This window comes from Eptatretus burgeri, chromosome 12, assembly GCF_056783735.1.
Source record: "Eptatretus burgeri isolate ZD-2024b chromosome 12, Ebu_testis_v1, whole genome shotgun sequence".
Classification (NCBI taxonomy): domain Eukaryota; kingdom Metazoa; phylum Chordata; class Myxini; order Myxiniformes; family Myxinidae; genus Eptatretus; species Eptatretus burgeri.
This window is the reverse complement of record NC_140972.1, coordinates 60,868,685-60,891,984: the sequence shown is the minus strand read 5'-3', so window position 1 is coordinate 60,891,984 and position 23,300 is coordinate 60,868,685. Positions and strand designations below refer to the sequence as shown.

Genomic DNA, 23,300 nt, shown 5'->3' with positions numbered 1-23,300 from the left:
GGGGGGTTGTGTCCAAGATACTGTTTGGGCCTCGGTTATTGATTGCGTTTGTGGTGATGTAGGTATGGATGTGTTTTTTTTTTAGTCGTCGTTGTTCATGGGGGGATGTTTTGAAGGATGGCATTGTAGTGTCTGTGGTGCAGTTCTAATGTGTTGAGGGGTCTGTGGGTGGTTGTGCATGCAGTGGCAAGGGTGATTATGGTTGGCACTTGCTGCTGCAAGGAACTGTGCACATCTCATGACAAAGTGGTCATTGATTTTTAGCATTCTTACCTCTGTGTGTGGGTGCACAATGGGTGTTGTTAATGTACAACCTGTGATGATGTGAAGGGCTTTGTTTTGTAAGGTATGTAGGGTGTTGAGATGTGCAATTGATCGGCTGGAGGCCCAAGATGAGCTGGCGTAGTTCATGACTGATCTAATGTACTGTTTGCATACGAGTGATGTTGTTTCTTTGTGGTGTCTGAAGTCATTGCCTGTGAGTGCCCTAAGTGTGTTCAGCCTGAGTGTGCATGTTTTTTATTACTTACGAAATCTAAAGATTTCGTAAGTATATTGATGACTTCCGTCCTCTGTGTGTTTGTGTGTTTGTTTGTAGGCACGATAACTCGAGAACGGAAGAAGCTACCAATGTCAAATTACACCACGTGATTCAGGAGGGTGATGGCTCGCGCTGATTAGATTTTGGTCAAAATCGGTCAAATGTCAAGGTCACAGTGAGGTCAAACATTCGATTTTTGATGGTTTGGTACAGAATCATCGTATAAACTTCTGGTTTGCGTCGCTACCTTCTCGAGAGACAGTTTTTATTAGACAAGGTCAGAGGTCAAGTTGACGATTTCGTAAGTACCAGTCCATGACTGCTTGTTTAAATGTTTGTGATGTGATCTGAGAATGACACGGACGTGTCAAAAGTGACGCTGAGTATTTTTGTTTGGCATGTGTGTGGGATAGGGATGTTCTTCAATGTGATGTGTGGTGCAGCACTATTATATGTTCCTTGGTGTAATATGTTAAAAGAGTGACTGTTGATTTTGAGGGGGCTTCTTTCAATCTGTTGATGGTGATCCAGGTTTGTAGGGTGCTGAGGAAGGGTTGAAGTTGTGTTGTGGCAGTGTTGATGTTGCTACAAGTAGAGGGAATGGTTATATTATCCGCATATGAGGCTATTTGTATGTTCTTGGGTGGTTGGGGAATGTTATGCATGAAAAGATTAAAGAGTGAGGGAGAGGACCAAGCCTTCTCTGTTAGGAAAAGTACAGTGTGCGTGATGACGTGCCATAAAAATTACGTACGGCTGTGTGCATGATGGGTATTTGGCCAGCCAGCATTTGGTGTTTTTGTGCATGAAAAAAAATATATATATATTGTAGTGAGAATAGTGTTTTGGTGGGTTTTTACTGTTGAAGCCAAGTTGCCACTCCATTCGCACGTAACCGTTTAGCAGGAGCTTCCATGACAGACAGACATTACGAATGCTCCATACTGTCTCGATCAAAAAATATATGAATCAATTGTTACGGTTTTGGAAACGTACCCCAGGGGGAGAGCATACGTGGACACTTAGGTGACCTGAGGATTAGTTATTTCTTTAGTCTCCGTGTTGATAGACCTTGGCCCTGTCTAAGGGTTTTCTAGGTGGCATGTGTTGAGGTTGGTTTATGCTTTGATTTCTCAGCGTGATGTCTTCCCCCACCCCCACCCCCACCCACTTGCTCCTTTCAATAATCCCTCCTTTGCCCCATCGGTCCCCCCCTTGCCTACCACCCCATTTCAACAATCCCCCGATAATCCCCTTCACTCAACCTCATTTCGACAATCCTTCCTTCACCCCATGTGGCCTTACCTTCAATCCCGCAGCCATTCGGTCATCCCTCGGTCCGTCAGTGTCCCTCTCCATTGCCATTCCATTCATGCATTGTTTAATTGGGCACATTTCGTCCGTCTGTGGTCATTAATCCTTCAGGCCGATCATATTACCTTTACCGCATGGGACTGTGTCCATTATCACATGCATGTTCACGGCATGAAGTGTAACGCTTTTCCCATACATGGTGGGGTTTGGGACAACTCACAGGCAGGATACAGTGGCGCACTGTACAATGAATGCTTGCGCACGAGGAAGGGAGCCATGACCCTCGTTGCGGCCTTGGGTGCATGAACGGAGAGGCAGGGGCTGCGTTGAAAGTTCCCTCAGAAACAGCGGCATTTTCCACAAGCTGCATCGTGGACACGCCCACATCTGAAGAAGAATCTGAGGCAGTGGACGGACAGGGGCACCAAAAAGCTTGTCCAGCGAGGGACGGAGGTGTGTGCAGACTTGTGAGGAGAGGAGCCCATATTGCGAAGGAGGGTGGTACAGAAAACCTAGAATAGCCTCGGCAATAAACCCAGAGAAACTCTGGCCACGTAGCTTGGAACGGCTCGTCAAGCAAGATGCGCACCCGGGCACAGCCACTCTGCATGCCACGTCCTTGACAGGAGGCCTTGGCAAAATGTCTCCCATGCGGCGACAATAGAACTAACCTGGAAATGGAAGTGACACAGCAACGTCATCACGGTGCTAATCAGCTGCCGACGTGTTGCGATCCACTCCCACCCACCATCCCATGATGGTCATGACTTTTGTGTAAATAAATTGTATAAGAAAGACTACGGTATTTGTTGCAGTGAAATCTGCTCTTTTGCTTTCTTGCCTAAAGCTACTCACTTTTAAATGATAGTTTCCTTGTATGTGTGCAATAAATAATTGTTGCTTGTCATTTCAAATAAGTCTCAGTTGGCCTTTCCTTCATTGGTCTGACGGTGTACAAGCAGAGTTAGACTATAAGTTTTACCCCACCCGATTTGCTCTATTAGCCGGTGCTACACCTATCATCTGTTCCGCTCAGCAGAAGATCACCAGGTGTGGCGTCAAGGGTGTGGCCCCTAGTTCGGTTGCGGTGCCAACAGAAAGGTATCGTGGAAACATTGAAGCGTAACCCTGCTTGGCCAGTAGTCTAAGTTCAGCGGCTACAGCTGTGGAAGAACTACAGCCCATCGGAATGCAGAGTTATCTGTGATCGGCGGCTTCAGGTCCAGGTGTTCGGGAGAAACTCGAGTGCTTCCTCTCATGGTGAACCTTGAACCCTGGGCCGTAGCAAAATTTGGCAGCGATTGGCACCTTTGAACTATATCGATATCAATTTTAGCCATACCTGCAAATACAACCAGCAAGTATCAAGTAAAATGAGACGAGGAACAGGGTTCATCATCTGGGTGGGATTTTGTTTTACCTAGATGACACATATTACCTTCCAACCACATGTGCAGAAACGGTCTCAACTTTTTTTCCCCGTACCTGCTCACGTAAACTGCAGTCCCATCTTGCACACCTGCCTCCATGTTTTTCTCCTTCTCAAGTAACCCATCAAATTTTTCATCGGTCTGTGCCTCGCTCTCAGATGAGACTCGTGTCTGCAACACACCACACACATTCAAGTTCCACACAGCACATTCCAAATACAAGCATTCTTGTGGTGATACCTTCAGTGATTTACCACCGCAACCACATAGAGTTGAGCTTCGACAAAAAAAAACTAAAATAAACTAACTAGACGTCTCACCCTTTGAACATCTGGCCACGGCACCTTCCAGATGTACAAGGAGGCACAGAGGGCCAGGAGTATGCAAAGTCCGAGAGATAAAAGTCCATCAATTTGCAAGAACCAACTAATCCCTTCCTGCGGATCCAGAGTCTCAAAATCCACCTCGCCCGTATCTCGGACAGAGATCCGTACACGGACACCCTTTTTGCTTCTCTGCAGCTCTTGCTCATAGAAGTTCTGGAAGTAGAAGCCATCGTCTGCATAAACATGGCAGAAGGACATGAGTGCTTGAATTATGGAAACTCGTCTCAGTCATGTCAGCCATGTACCAATTGATGTTGCAAATAAATCAAATGAAATAAAATTATTTCATTGGGAGGAAACAATGTAATTATTCAAGTTTTTAAAAAGTATTTTCAATTTGCATGTTTTACTACATGACTTCCAAAATGCCAAGGTCGTTATTGTGATTGTCAATGGTTCTTGAGGGTAAAGGAGGGGGGGAGGGTGGGGGGGGGCTATAAAATGTGTCAATGCCTTGAGAAGCAAAATGTGGAAATCAACCAGTAAGCTATTTTCGAAATGATGCAATTCACCCCAGAATGCTCAGTGGTCATGTGCAGAAACCCCTCACAACAAATGGTCAATGGGGCAAGGAATGTACGTCGTGCTTGCCAAATAAAGATTGTTCCCTAAAATGGCTCATAAAGTTTCTAAAAGAAGCCAAAAATACTTGAAAACATACCTGCAAGAAAGGGGTGTGCCTCTGCACAACAAAAGATTTGGAGAACTTTCTGATCAACCCATCCAAAAAGTCTATATCTTGCAGCCCATACTGCAAAAACTCCCGACAATGAGGGCCCGTGCAAGGCTTGTGGACTGCACATTCTACCCAACCTCCCCGATCATCCCTGTCATTGAGTGAACTTTACACTTTGAAGGATTAACTCGTGTCAACATCGCATGCTTGGTGACATATTTAATGGACGTCTGCAATTGTAAAGACGATGCCGTCATTCCCAACATTCAGGCAGACTTCCCAGAGGGAGGACACGGTATCTGGTTTGGGTGCTTCTTAACACCGATGGGAAGATCATATACAAGTGGGAGGTGGAGGAGCAGTCAGTGCCGCGATCAACATATATTTTTTGTTTAGTTCCGGAGATGCAAGAGAAATACGGGATTTTTGCATCTATTGGAAAAAGGAAAAGCAGGTGTGTGCGTGCGTGCGTGCGTGCGCACACACACACGTAAGTTGTGTGTTATATCCACTGCTCGCTCGTATTAACAGGAAATGGTTGGTACAAACTCAACACCTCGTCCACGGATATTTATCATGTTTGCTATATTTCTGGAAGTCCAATTTGCATTCAGGAACAGAACAATTACGATTAACCATTTTGAAATTGCCGCTTCTTTCGTCTAAATGCTGAAAATTATATTTAAAAGATTGAATTGCAGATTTCGCTCGCAACGGCAGAATAAAAGTGCCCAAGCGAGCAGAACTGAGTCACTGAAAACACGTACACAGTGCATGCGCAAAAGGCTTTGTTAGTATTCATACGTCATTTCGAAAGTCACAAATTGTCAGACGTCGAGAATGCCTGAAAGCAGGTCGTGGAAAGGGTTGGCAGCACCTGGGGCCAGGTTTGTGCCTGTACCCTCTCTGTTGCAGTTCAGCTATTGAAGTACATATACGGGATCAAAAGCAAACCGAGCTAAACGTGTAAGTCGAGTACAAACCCTGTGTCTGGGTGAGGCGTTGAAGAGAGATGTTCATAGGATTGAGAAATAATGAGAACTTTTAATCACGATGAACAAATTGATCATTCTAGGTAACCATCGATATAATACCCTTGTTTGTCCATGTACCACTGTTGTCCTGGCTCTGCCATTCAGCGCACTGACTGACACGTATTCTGTGTTGTTTGTTTTGTTGGTTTACAGCTTCGCAAACCAGGAAATCACTCCATCCCTCCCCGAGGAAGGCGAAAGCAAGAGTTTGTGACCGTGCTTAAAGGTATGTAAGAGATACACGAGGAATGACAATCTCGTGAAGCCGCTCGAAACCGCAGAGGCAGCGAGAAGCTGCGAAAAACCGAGCGGCAAGCCAATGAGCACACAGGTACGCAGTCGCAAGGTGAGAAAGGCTGATTGGGCGAATGGAAATGGACAGTTGAGTTCAGCCCCACAAAGCGGACAGAACAGTTCGAGAGAGAACTTCGAGAGGCATGAAGGGTGCCAGAAAAAGTAAATTATTTAAAGAGAATACTGATCAGTGCGTTTGCGTCTTGTCCTTCCCACCCATTCTTTAATAGACCCTGTTTTTCCCACTGGCGTGTCATCTTGTGCACGGTTCAGATTTGGAAATGGTAAATAGTAAGACCGAGAGACATTATAAAATTGGCACGAAAGCCCTCGGTTCTTCCCAGGGTATCTCCCCTCATATTTCAGACGTACCATAGAGCACGAATAAGTGAACGTGTGCTGCGCCAATTAATTTAGGATCATTTATGAACAGAATTAGGCTACTCATAATCACTTGATATTGTGAGATTGTGAATTGAACATTGTTTCGACTGTCACTTCATACCCATACCATTTTGATGACGTAATTAAGAAATTATATGCAGTGAAGTATGAATACCGGGCGTAGTGGCGTGCGCCTGTAATCCGGCTAATCGGAGGCTTGGGTTGGAGGATCGCTTGAGGATGGGTGCTCTGCACTGGGCCGCGCTATGAGAGGGTGTAGGGCAGCCCGGAATCATGGCGAAACCCAATCCTTATCCCTGTGTCGTAAGAGGCGACCAGGGTTGCGTCAGGAAGAGCATCCGGCGTAAAACATGTGCCAAATCACGATGCGGATCATAACGGATGATCTGCTGTGGCGACCCTTAACGGGAGCAGCCGAAAGACGAACAACAACAACATGCAGTGATGTATGTAAGAATGCCCTCCTCCTTTGAAGAAAGTGAAGAATAGGGGAGTGAAGGACAGAGAGCTGGAAGGGCAGAGAGTTAAAATAGGGGGATTGAGGCTTTGGGGAGGGGGAGGTTGAAGACTTTGGGTGTGGAGGGGCTTTGAAAACTTAGAATGGGGAGGGGTTTGAAGACGTGGGATGAGGAGAGAGGGTTGGGGACATGGGGGAGGAGTTGAGGGCTTTGGTGGGGGGAAATCAGGGATTGGGAGTTGGGTGGGGGGGGGCGGGAATAGTTGATTTAATCATTTAATCGAGAAACATTTTTCAGTTGCACACAACTAGACGATATTAAATTCACAAGATATTTCACTTTTCTTTGCATATCGTTGAAATCACATTTATATTGCATAGAATTTCCACGGGTACCTGCTAGAATATATTTGTACATGGAAGGTGAGGGGAGTAGGTGGGGAGAGAGGGTGAGCTATAGCTAAATTGTGGTAAGAATAGCATGGACCGTTTGGCCCTGTAGCTTAGATTACTCGTGACAGAGAAAATGTCAGAGTAAGTTGTCTTGTTATCTCCACACTTAAAAATATAAAATAAAATAAAACATGGAGGGATATGGTCGTCGGCTCCATCTGTCTGTCTGTCAATCACGTTCTCCTCCTACACGGTTGTGCAGAAATTCACCAAGCTTGGTGATTATGATCACCACATGGCAAGAAGGTGAGAGCACTGAGCCCAACCAAATCCATCCTGGGCCAAAAGGTCAAATACCAAAAAAGTGCAATTACGTGCACATTTAAAAACATTTTTTCATGAAACTTTGTATATGCATTCAACATTGGGGGACGCATGAAATATGTAACGATGTTTTTGGATTTGACCACGAGTTCATGCCCCAGGGGTGGGGATTTAGGGTCACAGGTATCAAAACAGAAGATTTTTTTTTTTAAACTTAAAATTTGATATTGGTCATTCTTCGTGGACTTTTTGCCATCTTTCAATTTTGCATGAAGTGGGAAGCGTGGGAATTTGCGATGGCATGCCATCGACTTTGCTCGAGTTGAACGTGCACTGAGGAAGCAGTGAGTGTTCACTTTAAGACAGTATAGAGCAAGTCTATTCTGTCAAACCTTCTGTTTTCGGGTGAGGCTGGGTGAGGACTCGGCACAAAGACACATCGCGGGTTGAGAGACATGATGTTGTAACTGCATTTTTGGCAGGGTTGAATAAAATGGCTCTCATGTCTTTCAACACCAGATTTCGCGGGTTGAGAGACATAATGTTGTAACTAAAAATTTCCCATTTCCTGTAAATCGCTAATGAAAGATAAATATGGTGTTGAAAGACATGAGAGCCATTTTATTCGGTTTTGCCAGAAATGCAGTTACAACATTATGTCTCTCAACCCGTGACATGGACAGTGCAATGCGCTTTAAAAAGGAGACAGCATGAACTGTTTGGCCAGTGGACCGCAGGCCATGGCAGTAATATCGGCTGCAGAGCGCAAGAGAGGGGTGTATAACTTTTTTTTAGGACCATACCTGCCCACAGAAGTGGACGGCCGATGAGCGAAACGCACCACCCAATAGGGTGGTGCAAAAGTTTAGCAGGGCAGGACCTGCACCTGAGCATGGCAGTTCTACTTCAAATCCAGTTTCAGTGGCAGTTCTGTCCAGTTTTGTTGGAATTCTGTCATAGCATCACGTCGCCTTCGCAGCTCTTCACCTCCGTGCCCCCAAATTGCACTACAGCCACAACCATCATGGAGACTGCACATCCACAAACTTCGTAACAGCTGCAAGTCCTTGCCTGCCCCATTGTTTCATGCGATTCCATTACTTATTAGCAGGATGATAGTTGGAATAAAACACTAAAGCCTAAACCCTTTTCGTTGTATGCAAGTGGGTGTGCCTCCCTACTTATTGTCCTTTAAGCACCTAAACTGTTCTGAATATCTTACTAATCCTAATATTATGTGCTAATTTTACATACTTACATATATATTGAAGTTACCTTAATGACCATTAATTCTGCACTTCCACACAAGTTTTCTCTCTCCCCCTCCACCCGTCACCACCACCCTGCTTTGCTATGCTTTTGTCTGCAGGTAAGTCGTAAGTCAAAACCCAGAGATAACAAACCTCAACTGGAAGAGCACTCGGTAGAGTGCATCCCCCCACCACGTAATGCCTGATCCACGAGAACATATCGGGACCATAACATTTTTGAACTATCATGATATACAATACTATATTGTTTTTGGCCCTATCTCTCAATGGTGAAGAATCACTTTGAATATTAAATAATTCTCATATCCAGATCCAGATTCGGATCTTCACCAAAATCAAATCATTTTGTCATGGTCACACACCTAACCTGTCCACAACTTTTTGAGATATCGTGCTATATATTAGTTTAGCCTGATCTTTCAATGGTGAAGAATAACTTCAAAATTCTAGTAGTCAGATCCAGATCCGGACCCTTCACCATAATCTAATCCGTTTGGCCTTATCACACACCCAACCTGTCCACAACTTTTTGAGATAGCCTGCTCGCAGACAAACAAACAGACAGAAAGGGGGTGAAAACATAACCTCCTTCACCTGCGGTGGCAGAGGTAATGAGGAAATCTGTATCAAAGCAATCAACCAAATGACCTCAGTGCAGTAAAGAATGCCTTTTGAATGAATAAGAAGTTAGTTGGAGGTTTGACCCAACTTTAGACCAATCAGACGATAATCTTATGCAATGACACCAGGGGGTGCTGCAAAGTGGAGGTCTTTAATCTTTCATCCCTTCGAGGGCAAAAGGTTGGTTGTTCAATCTGTAGTCATGTGGATGTAATAACACTGAAATATTTCATTCTTAAACAAGGCTATATAGACTGCCACCAAGTAAAGGGATCAGTGTCCTTAAAAATAAAAAAACTGGTCCGGAAAATCAAGTTAAATGGAGGATAATTAATTATCAATATATATATATATATATATATATATATATATATATATATATATATATATATATATTAATGTGTGATGTTCTTTTCATTCTGTTCCCATTTGATCCTCGACATTCTATGAATCTACTGCCCTCTGTCATTTACCTCCTCCAAGGGCCAACATTTCTGTATGATAAAGGCCTACAATTGAGTACTTGAATCACAGTCCTTCATGATACAATCAAATCTTCAGTGCAATAAGGAAGTTCCTCATTTCAACAATACTCACACAGCAACCCTCAAGAAGATCAGAATCGGTCCAGGAGATGGTTTTTGACAATTTATTCATGTCATCTCGCATCCTGACATTGTCCCACTAATCCGCAAGTCAACAGTCAACTTCTGGAAGAACTGCAGTCCCTTGAAATTCTTGGCCTCATCATCAGCCACATCCTTTCCTGAGCAAACCAAATTTCCAAGCTGGCCTCTAAAAGCAGGTGCAGTGTAGGAAAAAAAATCTGCCATGTCAAGTCCTTCTTTCATACCTTCAAACCTCACAAGGTCTGCAAGGAATTTGTACACAGGACAGAAGAGTATTGCTCTCTGTTATGGGCTGGTGCCCCTGTAAACCATACTTGATAATGAAAATGACACCTCTGAACATTATTAGCAGCACCTACCAAGAGGCTGAGGTGTGGGGACATCTTGATGGCCTCTTGATCTTTTGCAGTCTCTCATCTGATCTTGTACCCCACCATCCCCCCCCCTCACCCCACACCACCTATCATTTCAATCGTATCAAGATAAACATGATCATCCAATCACCCCATCCTCATTAAACATCCCACGTTCCTACTTAAATCCTTTTGCCCCCTTTTTCTTACATGTGTGGAAGTATCTGTCAGATCAATCCTGCTCTTCTCTCTAATGCTTAAAGTAGCATCATATCGCCATCTTATTAGTGTGTGTGTGTGTGTGTGTGTGTGTGTGTGTGTGTGTGTGTGTGTGTGTGTGTGTGTGTGTGTGTGTGTGTGTGTGTGTGTGTGTGTGTGTGTGTGTGTGTGTGTGTGTGTGTGTGTGTGTGTGTGCACGCCATAACACTTTTTTTTACAATTTGAGCATTAGTCCTCAAATGTTTAACAAACCTTTATTATGAAAATATGGAGAAAGTAATTAAAATTGGGTCAAAATGTCAAATGGCAGAGTCATAGTGATTATAAACAGTCCTTATTAGCAACCCCCATCCCCCCACCCCTGCCCGGCAGCACGGCGAGTGCGAGATGTCCCATTTATTTTAATCACTTCTGCATTCCTATATATTATATATATATATATATATATATATATATATATGTATATATATATATATATATATATATATATATATATATATATATATATATATATATATATATATTTACCATTGAGCTTCAGTGTGTCTGTCCAGGCAATAACATTTTTGTCAATTCCGCTTTCGTCATCAAATCGTCAACAAACCTTTATTAAAAGAATATGGAGAGCACTAATTAATAAAATGTACAATTTTTTTTTTAAACTGCCGTTTTCTTCAAGTTTAGTTTGAGTACAAAGCAGACGCAGCCAGGCTTTGCGTTGTGAGATGCTTTCTCGTTTTGCCTTTGCTTTCCATAGGAGATATTTTCTGCCCATAACAAGGTCAGGTCAGGTCAGGTCAGGTCAGGAATGGGAGCATGCGCCTGCTGTGTCCACTTTCCACCAGTACTCCTGGGGCCTCCGTCTGGCTATTCCCCAGGCAGATGCCTGGCCAATCCCCATCTACTTGAGATGCTGATCAACCTACTGCAACCACGAGGCACGTGGTCGGCCCATTCGCCTCCTCCACTCACGAGGCTTCCTCGTTGAGAGAATCTGGTGAGCAGGATCGGCGTTAGGAAACCGAGCCACATGTCCATACAGCTGCAGCAAAACTCACGGACGATGCAGGTAACAAATCTCATTTGAATCTCTCTCAGCAACCGCTCGTTGGACACATAGTCCGACCAGCAAGAACCAAGGATTCTCTGAAGAGACCTGGTTCCAAAGGAATTCAGTCCATCTCAGATCCGTGGTCAGAGGATTACATGTCCGCCTCCTAAGGAAAAGCGCTCGGCAATCCGGGCTGGTCGGTGTTAACCCCCAGTCTACCAAAATTGGGTCGGGGGATTAACGTAACCGCCCAGACCTGAGACAATATTTTGCAGTTTTTTCCTGTTTAGGTTTTCAAGCACATTTCTCGTTATTGTAAAGTGCGGTGCTGGTTTTTAGCACTCAGCAATTCCATGATGGGAACCAATGGAGTGATAATTATTTAAGGTGTTCAATAAATTTATCAAAAACCGCGAAGTGCATAAATGTGCAAGCAAGGAAAGCAGCACTTACTGCCACGTGCGTGCACAATGGAAAGAGCATTTGGTTTGTTTCCTTCCGACTGCCGTTGGCCATTTCCAATGCGCCTTTGGAGGTCAGTGAACTGAATGTCCGTCGGAGTGAGCGTCACAGCAGTGGCTGCAAAGAAGTACAAAAACAGGCAAGTCATTCATGGCAATGTTTGTGTTTTTGAATCTCTCCAGCAACCAGACAAATCAAGGTATTGTGTTCACAAACTATGGATGCAAAATGCAAACCACAAACCTTTCCTTGCACAGAGAATTTTTTTTTTTTAATCAAATTTAAAAAAATACAATTTCCAGCTTTTAATGCCCTCACATCTTTGCAAAATGGACATTCATCAAACTTAGCAAAGGAACAACATCAACAGGCTAGTGACTGACATTTATCAAAAGAAAGCTTTCTGTTCGGTTTAACATTAGTACATTTAGAAACCAATACTTCACAATAATTCTCGAATATTGAAAGCATCAGGAGAGGTTCATATCCTCACAAAGTGTGAGCAACATTTATATGTTGCACGCAGCATCCCCATTCTAGGACAGTCAGTCGTGAGAGCCACAGAGCATTTCACATAAATGAAAGTATTAACACCACTAACCGCGGAACGGCTTCCATTTCACTCTTGGGATTGGAATGAGGCCGGAGGAATAGCCACCGGGGTCAGAAGCCCATTTCTGGGCCGCCATCGACACTCGGCGGGTAACTGCAGACGAGGCCTGGATGTACATCTGACCCTCATACATGCCTGCAGATGGGTAGAGCACAAGGAAATCACGACCGTTTAGTAGCTGTGAGACCCTGAAATATAAGAATGTGATCATAAAATGAGATATAAATAAGGAACTAGTTTTGTTCAAAATGTTTGTCTCTCTCAAACCCTATAATGATCTAAGAGTATGATAAATTACACTAAACCCAAGGATGTTCACAAACAGTTTACCTTTTCAAGTAACAACTCAAACATCCAAAACAATTTCCTCCACACATGCATTTGAACTGAAATTCTACGTTAAAAGATGCAAAATCAGTCAAAAAGAAGAAGTCATTTCACCACTAATAACATATGAAATTGAGTCCTTTTCTTTTCTTTTATTCTAGCTCAAAATATACCAAGAGGCAATGAAACCGCGTGCACAATTTAGATGGAGCTCCCTAAGCAACCACCTGTTCTTGAATGCAAACAGTGAGCAAACAGTAAGTGATAATACATACATGATGGACGTCTGTTATGTGTGTTTGATTGTGTTCGAGTCTGGTATTTTGGTGTGTATGGACGTTTGAGTCTAAACGCAACCATATGGCAAATATTGAAATGAGGAGCAGTTGTTAAAAAAAAATAAAAACATACTGCATGCGCAGCATGTGTATCCACACCCTATAAAAGCACAGGTTGCCTTAGTTACGAGGCCGTCAATTACAATGCTACGCATAACAAATGATCAGAGGAACCAAGCCATTGGTATGCTGAATCGTGGAATCGGTCAAGAAAGAGTTGCTCGACACTTTCATGTCCACCAGTCAACAGTTTCTAGGCTACAGAACCGATACAGAGACACAGGAAGGGTCAGCGACTGTCCTCATCCTAGTGCACAGCATGTGATGTCAGCAGGACAAGACCGATATACTGTCATCAGTCACCTCCACAACCACTTCAGGACAGCACGAGAAACATCCAGAACCACCATTGGAACAAGGGGATGACTCAGCAGTGACCGAACCATATGACATCATCTTGCAGCACGTGGTTTATGGTGTCGTCGATCTGACCATGGACAAAGTTTGACACATGAATACAGACTTGCACAACAACGATGGGCAGCAGCTGGTGGTAACTTGGTGGGAGAAGTTGAGCAAACGTCATCTTTTCCGATGAATCAAGGTTCAACGTCAGTTTTCCAGATGGACATCAGTTACTGCAGACTTACAGTTCAATTGGACAGCAAAAGCACAACCTTTGATCCACTGCCTGTGTTTATCCATGCCCCGTAGATTTCAAGCGTGCACTGCTGCCCAACAGTACGTACATAAGAATCCCAATGCTACACATCCCCTCAGCTACCAGGCCGGTTTCATGACTTGTTAGCGAATCATCAGCAAGAGCACAGACAGAAACATGCACCACTGAGGCTCCCAAGCATTTACCATGTGTAAATGTCAAAAAGCAGATCAACAAACACTGACAAGTATGATGACTGTTGGCAAATCATGGCATCTGGGATGCTTCCAAAACGTCCCAGGTACCATGATTAGCCAATAGCCATACATAATAAATAGACAGGTGGCTGTTGAGGGCATGATCCCTAATTAGGGTTGCTGTGCCAACAGTGAGGTAACACGTAACCAAGAAGCGAAAATTCTGCTCTGCTCAGCAGTTCGAATCGGCGGCCCCAGTTTCAGAGCAACCCGTCGGATTGCAGAGTTATCCAGAGGTTGGGTAAAGGTCAAAGGAGCTCCATCGTGATAACCCCAGACCCCGGATCCATGACAGTATTTTAGTAGGAAGACTTACTTTTGAATGACCCTGTAGATACCCACCCTGTTGGTGTTGATACTTTCCCCACTGTTATCATCCCCACCCCCAGTGAATTTAGGTTGATAAACAGAGATTTTATTAACGTGGTGCCGATGTGGCACAGGTTTGATGGAGCAAACGGCCTCATCTTGCATTCAAGTTCCTTACAATTCACCATGCTAGTAAATCTATTGAATACAAATGACCGCTTAACTCCTGGAGAAAACACTTCCAAACGTCCTCGGTGCCACAGACAAAAAAAAAATAAAAAATAGGACCACTGGAACTGTAGTTTATTTGGGCCGTGGACTAATGTTGAAACACAAATTTGGTAGCATTCTGACTGGGGGTCTGGAGAAGGAGATTTTGGAAGGAATTTGTGCAACCACCATTTTGACGCACCTCTGGTCAGGTGATTGGCATGGCCTCCGCAATTTAACATCACGATCCTGTCCTAATGCAACCCAAATTTGGTAGCATTTTGACTGGTGGTTCTGGAGAAGATTTTTGAAGGAATGTACACGATTTTCCACAAAATTGATGAAGTCGGCGATTGAGACACTTCCGGTCACGTGATCGGCATGACTTCCGCAATTTAACATCCCTACCCTGGCTTCATGTTGCAACCCACATTTGGCAAAATTCTGAATCGTGGGCTTGGGGAAGAAGATTATTGAAGACCACAAACTGGTCCAACACGTGGAACATGTCTTTCAATCCGGACAAATCTCACACTCTCACTATGTCTCTTCGAAAGGACCTTTAGAAACCCCCCCATCCACTTTCTCAACAATCCTCTGGAAGAAGTCCTTTCTTTCAAGCTTCTGGGTGTCACTATCTGCCATGACCTTTCCTGGGAAAGCCACATTTCAAACCTCGCCTCCAAACCCAGTCGCCGACTGGGAATCCTCCATTGTGCAAGGTCCTTCCTCGGCCCACCTGAGCTCCTGACCACTTTCAAAGCTTTTGTCCGCAGCCTGATGGAGTATTGCTCTCCCCTCTGGGCTAGTGCTCCTGCCTCCCACCTTTCTCGGCTTCACGCCGTAGAACCCAAGGCATTTCGGATCATTGGCATCTCCCGCAATGAGGCTGAGTCATTGGGCCTCTCACTTAATCACCACAGGTTGGTCGGTGGTCTTTCTGTCTTCTACAGTCTCCTCTGCAGCCTCGCCCCCCTGCTCTCTCTGCTATTTGTCCCAACCACATTTCCGCAGGGCGCTCAAGGTCCGCCAACAACCCCCTTCTGGTAAAACTACCAAAATCACGAATCAATGCTCATCTTCACTCTTTCATTCCTCTTTTTTCCCACCTTTGGAATAAACTCCCTCACTCTATTCATTCCCATTCTTCCCTCCAGGCCTTCAAAACAGCTGTTCACCACCACCTCTTATCATTCCCCATCCAAATCCTCGATCTTTTCTACCCCCGATAATCCACCCAAGCCCACCTCCTTCAAATTCCCTGCTTTCCTTCCTGAAAGTCCCTGTAATGTCCATCTTCTATTCCCCATGTTCCCCGTCCCATCCCTCTCCCTTCCACAGATCTACAAATGTCTCTGTTCCCCACTATTTTGTCCTTCCCACTCGCTCCCCTCCCGTATCATGCCCCCCTTGATGTGTGTTGTGTGTTAGCTCTCATACGAGCCTCGACAAGGTATACAAAAAAAAAAAGACAATTACTAAGTCAGCCATTTTGACCGACTTTAAGTCAAGTGACAAGAACGAGCTCAGCAATCCCCGTTACCAGTCAGGAGCAGAACGTTACTGCCAGATTTCAGCCAGATTGGCCCAGCGGTTTGGCCGGAGAAGTCAAAATCGGAGACGGACGGACAGACGGAGCATGATGACAATACCTTATCTGATATTTAAATTCTTGATAAACTGAAAATGCAAGACAAAATACTTTCCCCTTAACACAAGCTGTTAGGGTCGACTTTATGATCCAACATCACAATCTATAAGATACAAGTAATTGACCGTTTTTACAGCCATTTTTCTCTGCTGTGCAGGGGTTTGGCTTTTTCTTGAGGCAATGTTTTATGGCCGGATGCCCTTCCTGACGCCAACCCTGGTCGCCTCTTACGACACACAGGGATATGGTACACCTATTCTAACCGGGGCATACACCGGGACCAGTACACTGGCACTCATTTCGCCGACCTCAGATGGATGACAGGCTGAGTCAACCCCCTGGTGTTAATTCAGCAGCCAACGGGGCTTGAACTCAGGACCCTGGGATCCCAAGCCACCATCCTAACCACTAAGCCAACACCAGGCTTTATAAGATACAAGTAATGAACATCATATAAAGGTAACTAATAACCAAAACGATTTTTAAAAAAATTATGGTTTCAGTTGTTCGAACATCAAAAACAATGTCGTGCAGTCAGTCATACCGAGGTAAACACTCGCCTCCACGACACTCCGGGCCTGCTCAACCAGATCTTCTTCTCTGTCTTCCTGGTTACACCAGTTTCCCTTTCGACCAGGGTCCAAGGCAGGCACATTGGACTGGTCGAACAGGCTAATGGAAAAGATCTTACCGCCCTTCAGCAGCCAGGCTGCGACCACCGGGCTGTCGAACTGCACACACAGAAAATGCAAATGTCCTTCAATTAAGGCTTGCAGAACCAATTGGAGAAACCTTGTTCATTCAGTTCTTGCAACCGAAGATGGCATAGTTCCACTTAACATCCAACTATATCAATATGGTTGTAACCCTTCCACAAAACAATGGAATAGCAGCGTTTTATAATACAATATCACAATGTGTGCAAACCTGCTGGATCTTATGCGACATATTCAGTTACTACATACTTGCAGGCAGTCCCACCCTCTGTGCGGGAGTAACCGTGTCAGCCTACTGAACACGGACGGCCGCTTCATGTCTGGGGACTCTAAGAAACGTAAAACTGTCAAGGATTGCACTTCGATCAATATAGTGATCACCAGGTTGAGTCACAAGGTGAGGAAAGCATGGGATAAAGATGCCGCAACGTAATCACCGATATTGCAATCACCACTGAGAGGAGAGGTAACACAAGGTGAGGAAAGTGTGTGATTGGCAGCACTACCTATATGGACCGTTGTTTGCTGATGCAGATAGACGCAATAACAAAAGACATGAATAATGATATTGGCAAAATGGTCACACCAAATTGGTCAGTGCCACAACCAACGGACGAGTGGATAACAATGCTGAGAAAAAATGTCACACGCAATTGGTCAGTCCTGCGACCAATCAACGCGTGAAGGGGAAAAAACGAGCACACCCAATTGGTCCATGCTGCGACCAATCGACGAGTAAATAATGGCGACATAGTTACAGCCATACAACCTGTATTTGTTATCGTAGGTTTGAAGATACTTGCACTCGACATCAATTTACTTCTCTTTTTTCCCCCTACAGAAACAAGGAAAACTAGAAGGCCACTCGGTAGAGCGCATATCTCCGCCACGTAATGCCAGATCCACTAGAACATATCGGGCCCAATATTTTTTTGAAATATCGTGCTATACAGCACTATATTGTTTTTGGCCCAATCTCTCAATGGTGAAGAATCACTTAAAAAAATTAAATAATCCTCGTATCTAGATCTGGATTCGGATCTTCACCAAGATTGAATCAATTCTTCTTTGTTACACACCCGACGTGTCCACCAAGTTTCATCCGAATCCGTCCAAAACTTTTTGAGATATCGTGCTATATATCGTTTTAGCCCGATCTCTCAATGATGAAGAATCACTTTAAAAATTCTAGTAGTCGGATCCGGATCTGGATCTTCACCGAAAACCTAATCAGTTCGTCCTTGTCACACACCGAACCTGTCCACAACTTTTTGAGATATCCCGTACACAGACAGATAAACAGACAGAAAGGGGTGAAACATAACCTCATTCACCTTCAGTGGTGGAGGTAATGATAGAGGGTGAAAGTTCAACACACTGACAGAGGAGGGGTGGAGAGGAACAGAAAAACAAAAACAGTCGATGCTGCAAGAAAAGTAATAGTTATTGACGTTAGGTACACCTCAACTAGAAATACAATTGAGAGCAGAAAAAAAGAACTCAGAAGCTAACAAACATGTGACCAGTACAAATTCTTACCTTATACTGCCAGTCAATCTCCCCTTTATTGGTCAAGGCCATGATCTTCCCATCAGGTACAGACAACTTCAGGAAGATGTCCAGGTCCTGGAGCTCACGCTTGGGCTCGGTGCCTCTTTCTGAGCAAAACGATCCAGGCCAAGCACCACGTGTAGCGCCGGGCATGAAGTCGAAGCTACTGGAGCTTCCACGGCAAAACATCACATCATATTGGCCAACGCTAAAGTTCCACCTGCAACATGGCAGAAAAAAAGAAAGAAATACTGGACCATTGTTGCACTTAACGTTACAGATGGTTGCTAGGTAATCACAAACATGAATAGTCTAGTCTGCAAAAAGGAAAATAAGGTTCACCAGAGCATCGGAGAGGTCGTTTATGTAGCTAAGGAAGGAACATAATTGGGCCCAAGACAATTCCTTGGAACACTCCAGCTTCCACTGGGAGAAGAGAAGAGAGGAGAGGGTTCCATTCATAGCAACATATTGAGTGCACAAGTGGAGGAAGTCAGAAATTCAGGAATGAAGTATTCCTCAGGTATTGTATTTCACAGGAAGTGAGCTTGACAAGCAGAGCAGGGTGTCATGTCGAATGCCCGAAGTATGTCCAGGAAGGTAGTCCTGACCTTTTTGTTGAGATTTATGGCCTCCAAACATTGCTGAAAGAGGAGTAACTGCATGTTCAGAGTTGAGTAACCAGAGCGGAATCCAAACATCAGGCTATTTGAAAAGAGGAATGACTTGACATCTGCAGCAAATGATGATAACATGACTTTGCTAATATTTGAAAGAGTACCTGCTTGTAGTTAACATAGCACTTGTTTTTGCATCATCCTTGTAGACAACAGTGATGTCTGCTGACACCCCTACAATGGGAAGCAGCCAAAGGAGGGTAGGCTGAAGAGTGCAGACAGAGAAGCAAGAGCAACAGAGCAGGATCTGAGAACATGGACATTGATGCCATATGGGCCCGTTGCCAAAGCAGGGTCAAGGTTGGACGGAACATTTTCTACCTTCTCAGGTGAGTAGGACATAAAATTGTGTGTCCAGTATTCCTCAGACCATTATTACCATAGTTGCCCTTGTTCTGCAGTTCTCCTATGATGCCAATTCCACAATCCACTCGCTTGGCTTCAATTAGCCACCCTGTGGGTCACTCCAGACATGCAGAATCAATTAAAATGCATCTTCTTTCTTTCTTTTTCTTCATACCACTAAACTCTGGCATTAGCTGCCTCCTCCTGCTTCCCCCACCATTTCCAACCTGCAGCTGTTCAAGGCCTGGATCAACAAGCCCTTCCTGGCTTAGCCCTCCTTCTTCCCATCTCCTCCTCTTCTCCTGTTGCAGGAGGTCTCTTAACCCTTTTCCTTTCACTTTCTAATAAAAAAATATATTAAATACACTGAAAGATGTCCTAGATTGAGGTTAAACAACAACGTGTAGAAATCTTGACTCTTGATAACATCTTTTAATAAAGATCATTCCATAAGACAGATCCATAAACAAGGTTTAAAACATTTATATTTTGTAATACCGATGAGAAACACCCAGGAGGGTGGGGGGTAGGGGTGATGTTATCCTTATTGTTATTATTATTATTTTGTAATAACATTAATATTGTTATGCTATTATCATTGTTGGTATTATTACTTTCTTTGTTGGAAGTGGTATTGGGAAAATGCCACAATAATGTGGAGCAGCACTCAAGCTATGATGTATACACCTCACCATGACGTTTTTTTCTAAGGTGGAAAAAGGCAATAAAACATGGGAATTCCTCCGGATGTTTGCAGTCGAGTCCAAAGCAACATAGCCTAAGCAACTGTGAAAATAAGGTGAAAGCCTCTTACTCGTGATACAATTATGGGCTCTGAAGTCACTCTTAATACCCCCTCCCACCACCACCGGGAGCAGTGGTTCACAGTACACATTTACAGAGAGAATTTGTGTCGGCTTCACCTTTGGAACCCCCAGAGGGTGGGGGGGGGGAGGAGGAGAGAGTGGGGGTGAGCAAACAAAGTGGATACAATCTTTGTCTTATGACCCTAAGTCCCCCTGGCAATTTGGGTTGAGATGGGATATGATAATGCATCAGCCACAGACATGCACAGACAGACAGACACCAAATTTCATATTTTAGTATGATGAGAAAAGGTGCAAAGCAAAATCATTGTTGAGTGGCAAGCAGGTTACATGGCTTACTTTTCAGCACCGGTGCGTGGCATTACAGCACGGACAGTTTTCTGCACACGTTGGATGAGCATTAGGTCTTCATCAACATCATCCAACTCCTTCTGCCATGGCAGGCAGCCTGCCACCGAGCATGTGTAACGGAGCTGTGAAGGATGCTACATCTTAGGCACTGCCTACATCATTAGGCACTACTGCTACATCTTAGGAACTAAGTAAAGAGCTACAAGATACTCAATTAGTTGTAATTTCAATACTCTGGCATATGTTTCAATACAGTTCCAATACTGCAGCATCTGTTTATGCTTGAAAAACAAATTAGAAACAGGAGTTTTGAAATACTATCATAAAAGTTAAGAACAAGACTTGGCAAGGTATCATCTTACTATAATTCACCGTCCATTTTTCTGTTCCCAGGTATAGTGGAGCAGCAGGGGCCACCAAAAGGGGGAGATACCCACACCAGCAGTACCACATTTTCTAATGTGGTTATTATTGACCACCTACTATACCTGTACATGAAAACCAATGATGCCAGTCTGGGAAATGGTGGCATTCTGAGAAATAGGTCAATTAAGGTCGTTGACCCCTGAATTTGGCAAGATTTACTAAAACGGCTATAGTTTTTATAATTTTCATGTTACAATACCTTGATATATATCAAACTGATCCTAAGACAATCGGCTATAACATGCAATAACAAAAAAGAACATGTGGCTGAAAATAGTAAGTGCAGAATTAATTTTACTTCAAATTTTTCCCCAAAAATCCAAATTTTCATATTTTTCATATACTTTTAGCATCACTCATCACATGCATAATATAAAACTATCAAATATTAAGCATTAAAAAGTTTCTCTCGAGTCTGCTGCAATTATTCATATATAATACATTGTATTATCTTAAGTGTAAATTAAATTTTCATCACATTTTGTCAAAGATGCCTGAAAATACCTGAAAATGGTATTATTCAGTTCTCATGGCATTTGACCATTAACTTGATTAATTTCATATTTATTAAGAGAAAAATTTGTTTCAAATATTATATTGTCACAAGGAATTATATTTGTTGATGAGTATATCAACAACACACAAGGATGGATCGAGGATTTGTGTAAATGGGGGGGGGGGTACAAATTCTTATCTACTTTAAAAAAATTTTAAATGGTAATTTTTCAATGTACTTTGTTGAAAATAAATTTCAAAGAAATATTGAGGACTATAATGGCTGTTTGTACAAACTCTCCACTTTTGGCATCAAATGCAATCTTTCTAACAAAATTATCAGTTACTAAGATAAATGCCAGGAAACTGTCAACATTATTGTTACATATTATGTTGCTATCTTGTCTGCATCTGAGTCTGAATTATCACTGTAAAATGCAGAGAGAGTAAAGGGATTTGAACATGATTTGTCCCCTCCATCCACCAATGCTTCACAGGTGCATGCTGCTGTGCATGTTTGGCCACTCTCCAAGCAAGAACACTCCTCTGAACAGGTATTGGGTTGACAGTCACACACAAGGTCATTTAACAACTCTGGAGCAGCTGGCGATTGACTCATCATTTGAGGCTGGAGACCAGTGCCACCTGGGCTGTGTTCGAAGCCATATGCTGTTGCATCAGGTATGGTTGGAGAAGGGTAAGCAGCTTGTTTCCATATTAACAGCTGATAAGCAGAGCGAAGTAGATGCAGACTGAAAGCGTCTTCTGTTGGTGGTAGTTTCTTTCCCTGGATGTTCCTCTGTCCAGTCTTCTGACACCTCAGGGCATTCAATGACATGCAGTTTGTCTTGCCATACATGTAGCCCGACAAACTTTGTGGCTGCCATTTCTATCTCCTTTGAAATGTTTTGCTCATCAGATCCTAGCAGACCAAGAGGCTGGAACAATGCTTTCATCGACCATTGATGATGTCAAATCTGTCTTCAAACTTGTCTCTTCATCCTCAGCTACTTCCCTCAAAACTTTTGACATCTCATATGCCTTTTGCAAAGCATCTCCCACTGTTGTCTTTGAAGAACAAACAAGATCTGACTTGCCTGGTTGTGGCATGAATGCAACATCTGGCCACTCTTTTATAAGTTGTCTTTTGAGATTATAGGATGTGTATGAACCTGGATGGTCCACTCCCTCTTCAGCAAGGATCTCCAAGAACTGCTTTCTCAAGGTGCTCAGGAAGAATATTTGTCTGTGTTCAATGATGGGTGATGTAAACTCACTGATCAGTCTCCTCACCGATGTACTGTGTGCAGCAAATTGTTGCTTTCTGTTCTGACTTGCAGTGATAGAGCGACCACTGACATAGTTGATGTAGCATGACTTTTGTCTGTGGTAACGAGCCTCAATGGCAACCAGATCACCATTGGGTATACCCTGAAGTCTGGTTATCATGTCATCATCTTGCTTAGCCTTTGCAGTTTGAAGAACTCGGGTGTACTTGTTGGGATGCTCAGGGTCATCTTTCACAGATGACTCTACCATGGACCTAGATAATCGGTGCTTTGAGCTGCAAGGATCACTACAAATGAAACAGCGAGATTTCCAGTCAAACTTCACAACTGATGCCTTGGATCTTCTAAAGCGGTTGGCACACCCACCACTTGCACCATCACCATTACCACTACTAGA

At 43.7% G+C, this 23,300-nt stretch overlaps 1 protein-coding gene across 6 annotated transcripts in view; it reads right to left on the bottom strand.

Annotated features, from left to right (window-relative positions):
* The window catches only part of EIF2AK3 (eukaryotic translation initiation factor 2 alpha kinase 3), a 78,072-nt gene that overhangs the window by 26,505 nt on the left and 28,267 nt on the right, over positions 1–23,300 (bottom strand). For 4 of the 6 annotated variants that reach the window (XM_085848186.1, XM_085848185.1, XM_085848187.1 and 1 more), the window contains 7 exons: positions 20,682–20,815; positions 18,482–18,713; positions 16,771–16,957; positions 12,462–12,608; positions 11,852–11,977; positions 3,606–3,844; positions 3,341–3,456 (listed from right to left, as the gene is read on the bottom strand). In XM_085848186.1, coding sequence (XP_085704312.1) covers positions 3,341–3,456; positions 3,606–3,844; positions 11,852–11,977; positions 12,462–12,608; positions 16,771–16,957; positions 18,482–18,713; positions 20,682–20,815 — 1,181 coding nt within the window. Of the gene's footprint in view, positions 1–3,340; positions 3,457–3,605; positions 3,845–11,851; positions 11,978–12,461; positions 12,609–16,770; positions 16,958–18,481; positions 18,714–18,835; positions 18,895–20,681; positions 20,816–23,300 lie in introns of those variants that run through there. The other 2 variants (XM_085848191.1, XM_085848190.1) reach the window with 2 other exon arrangements.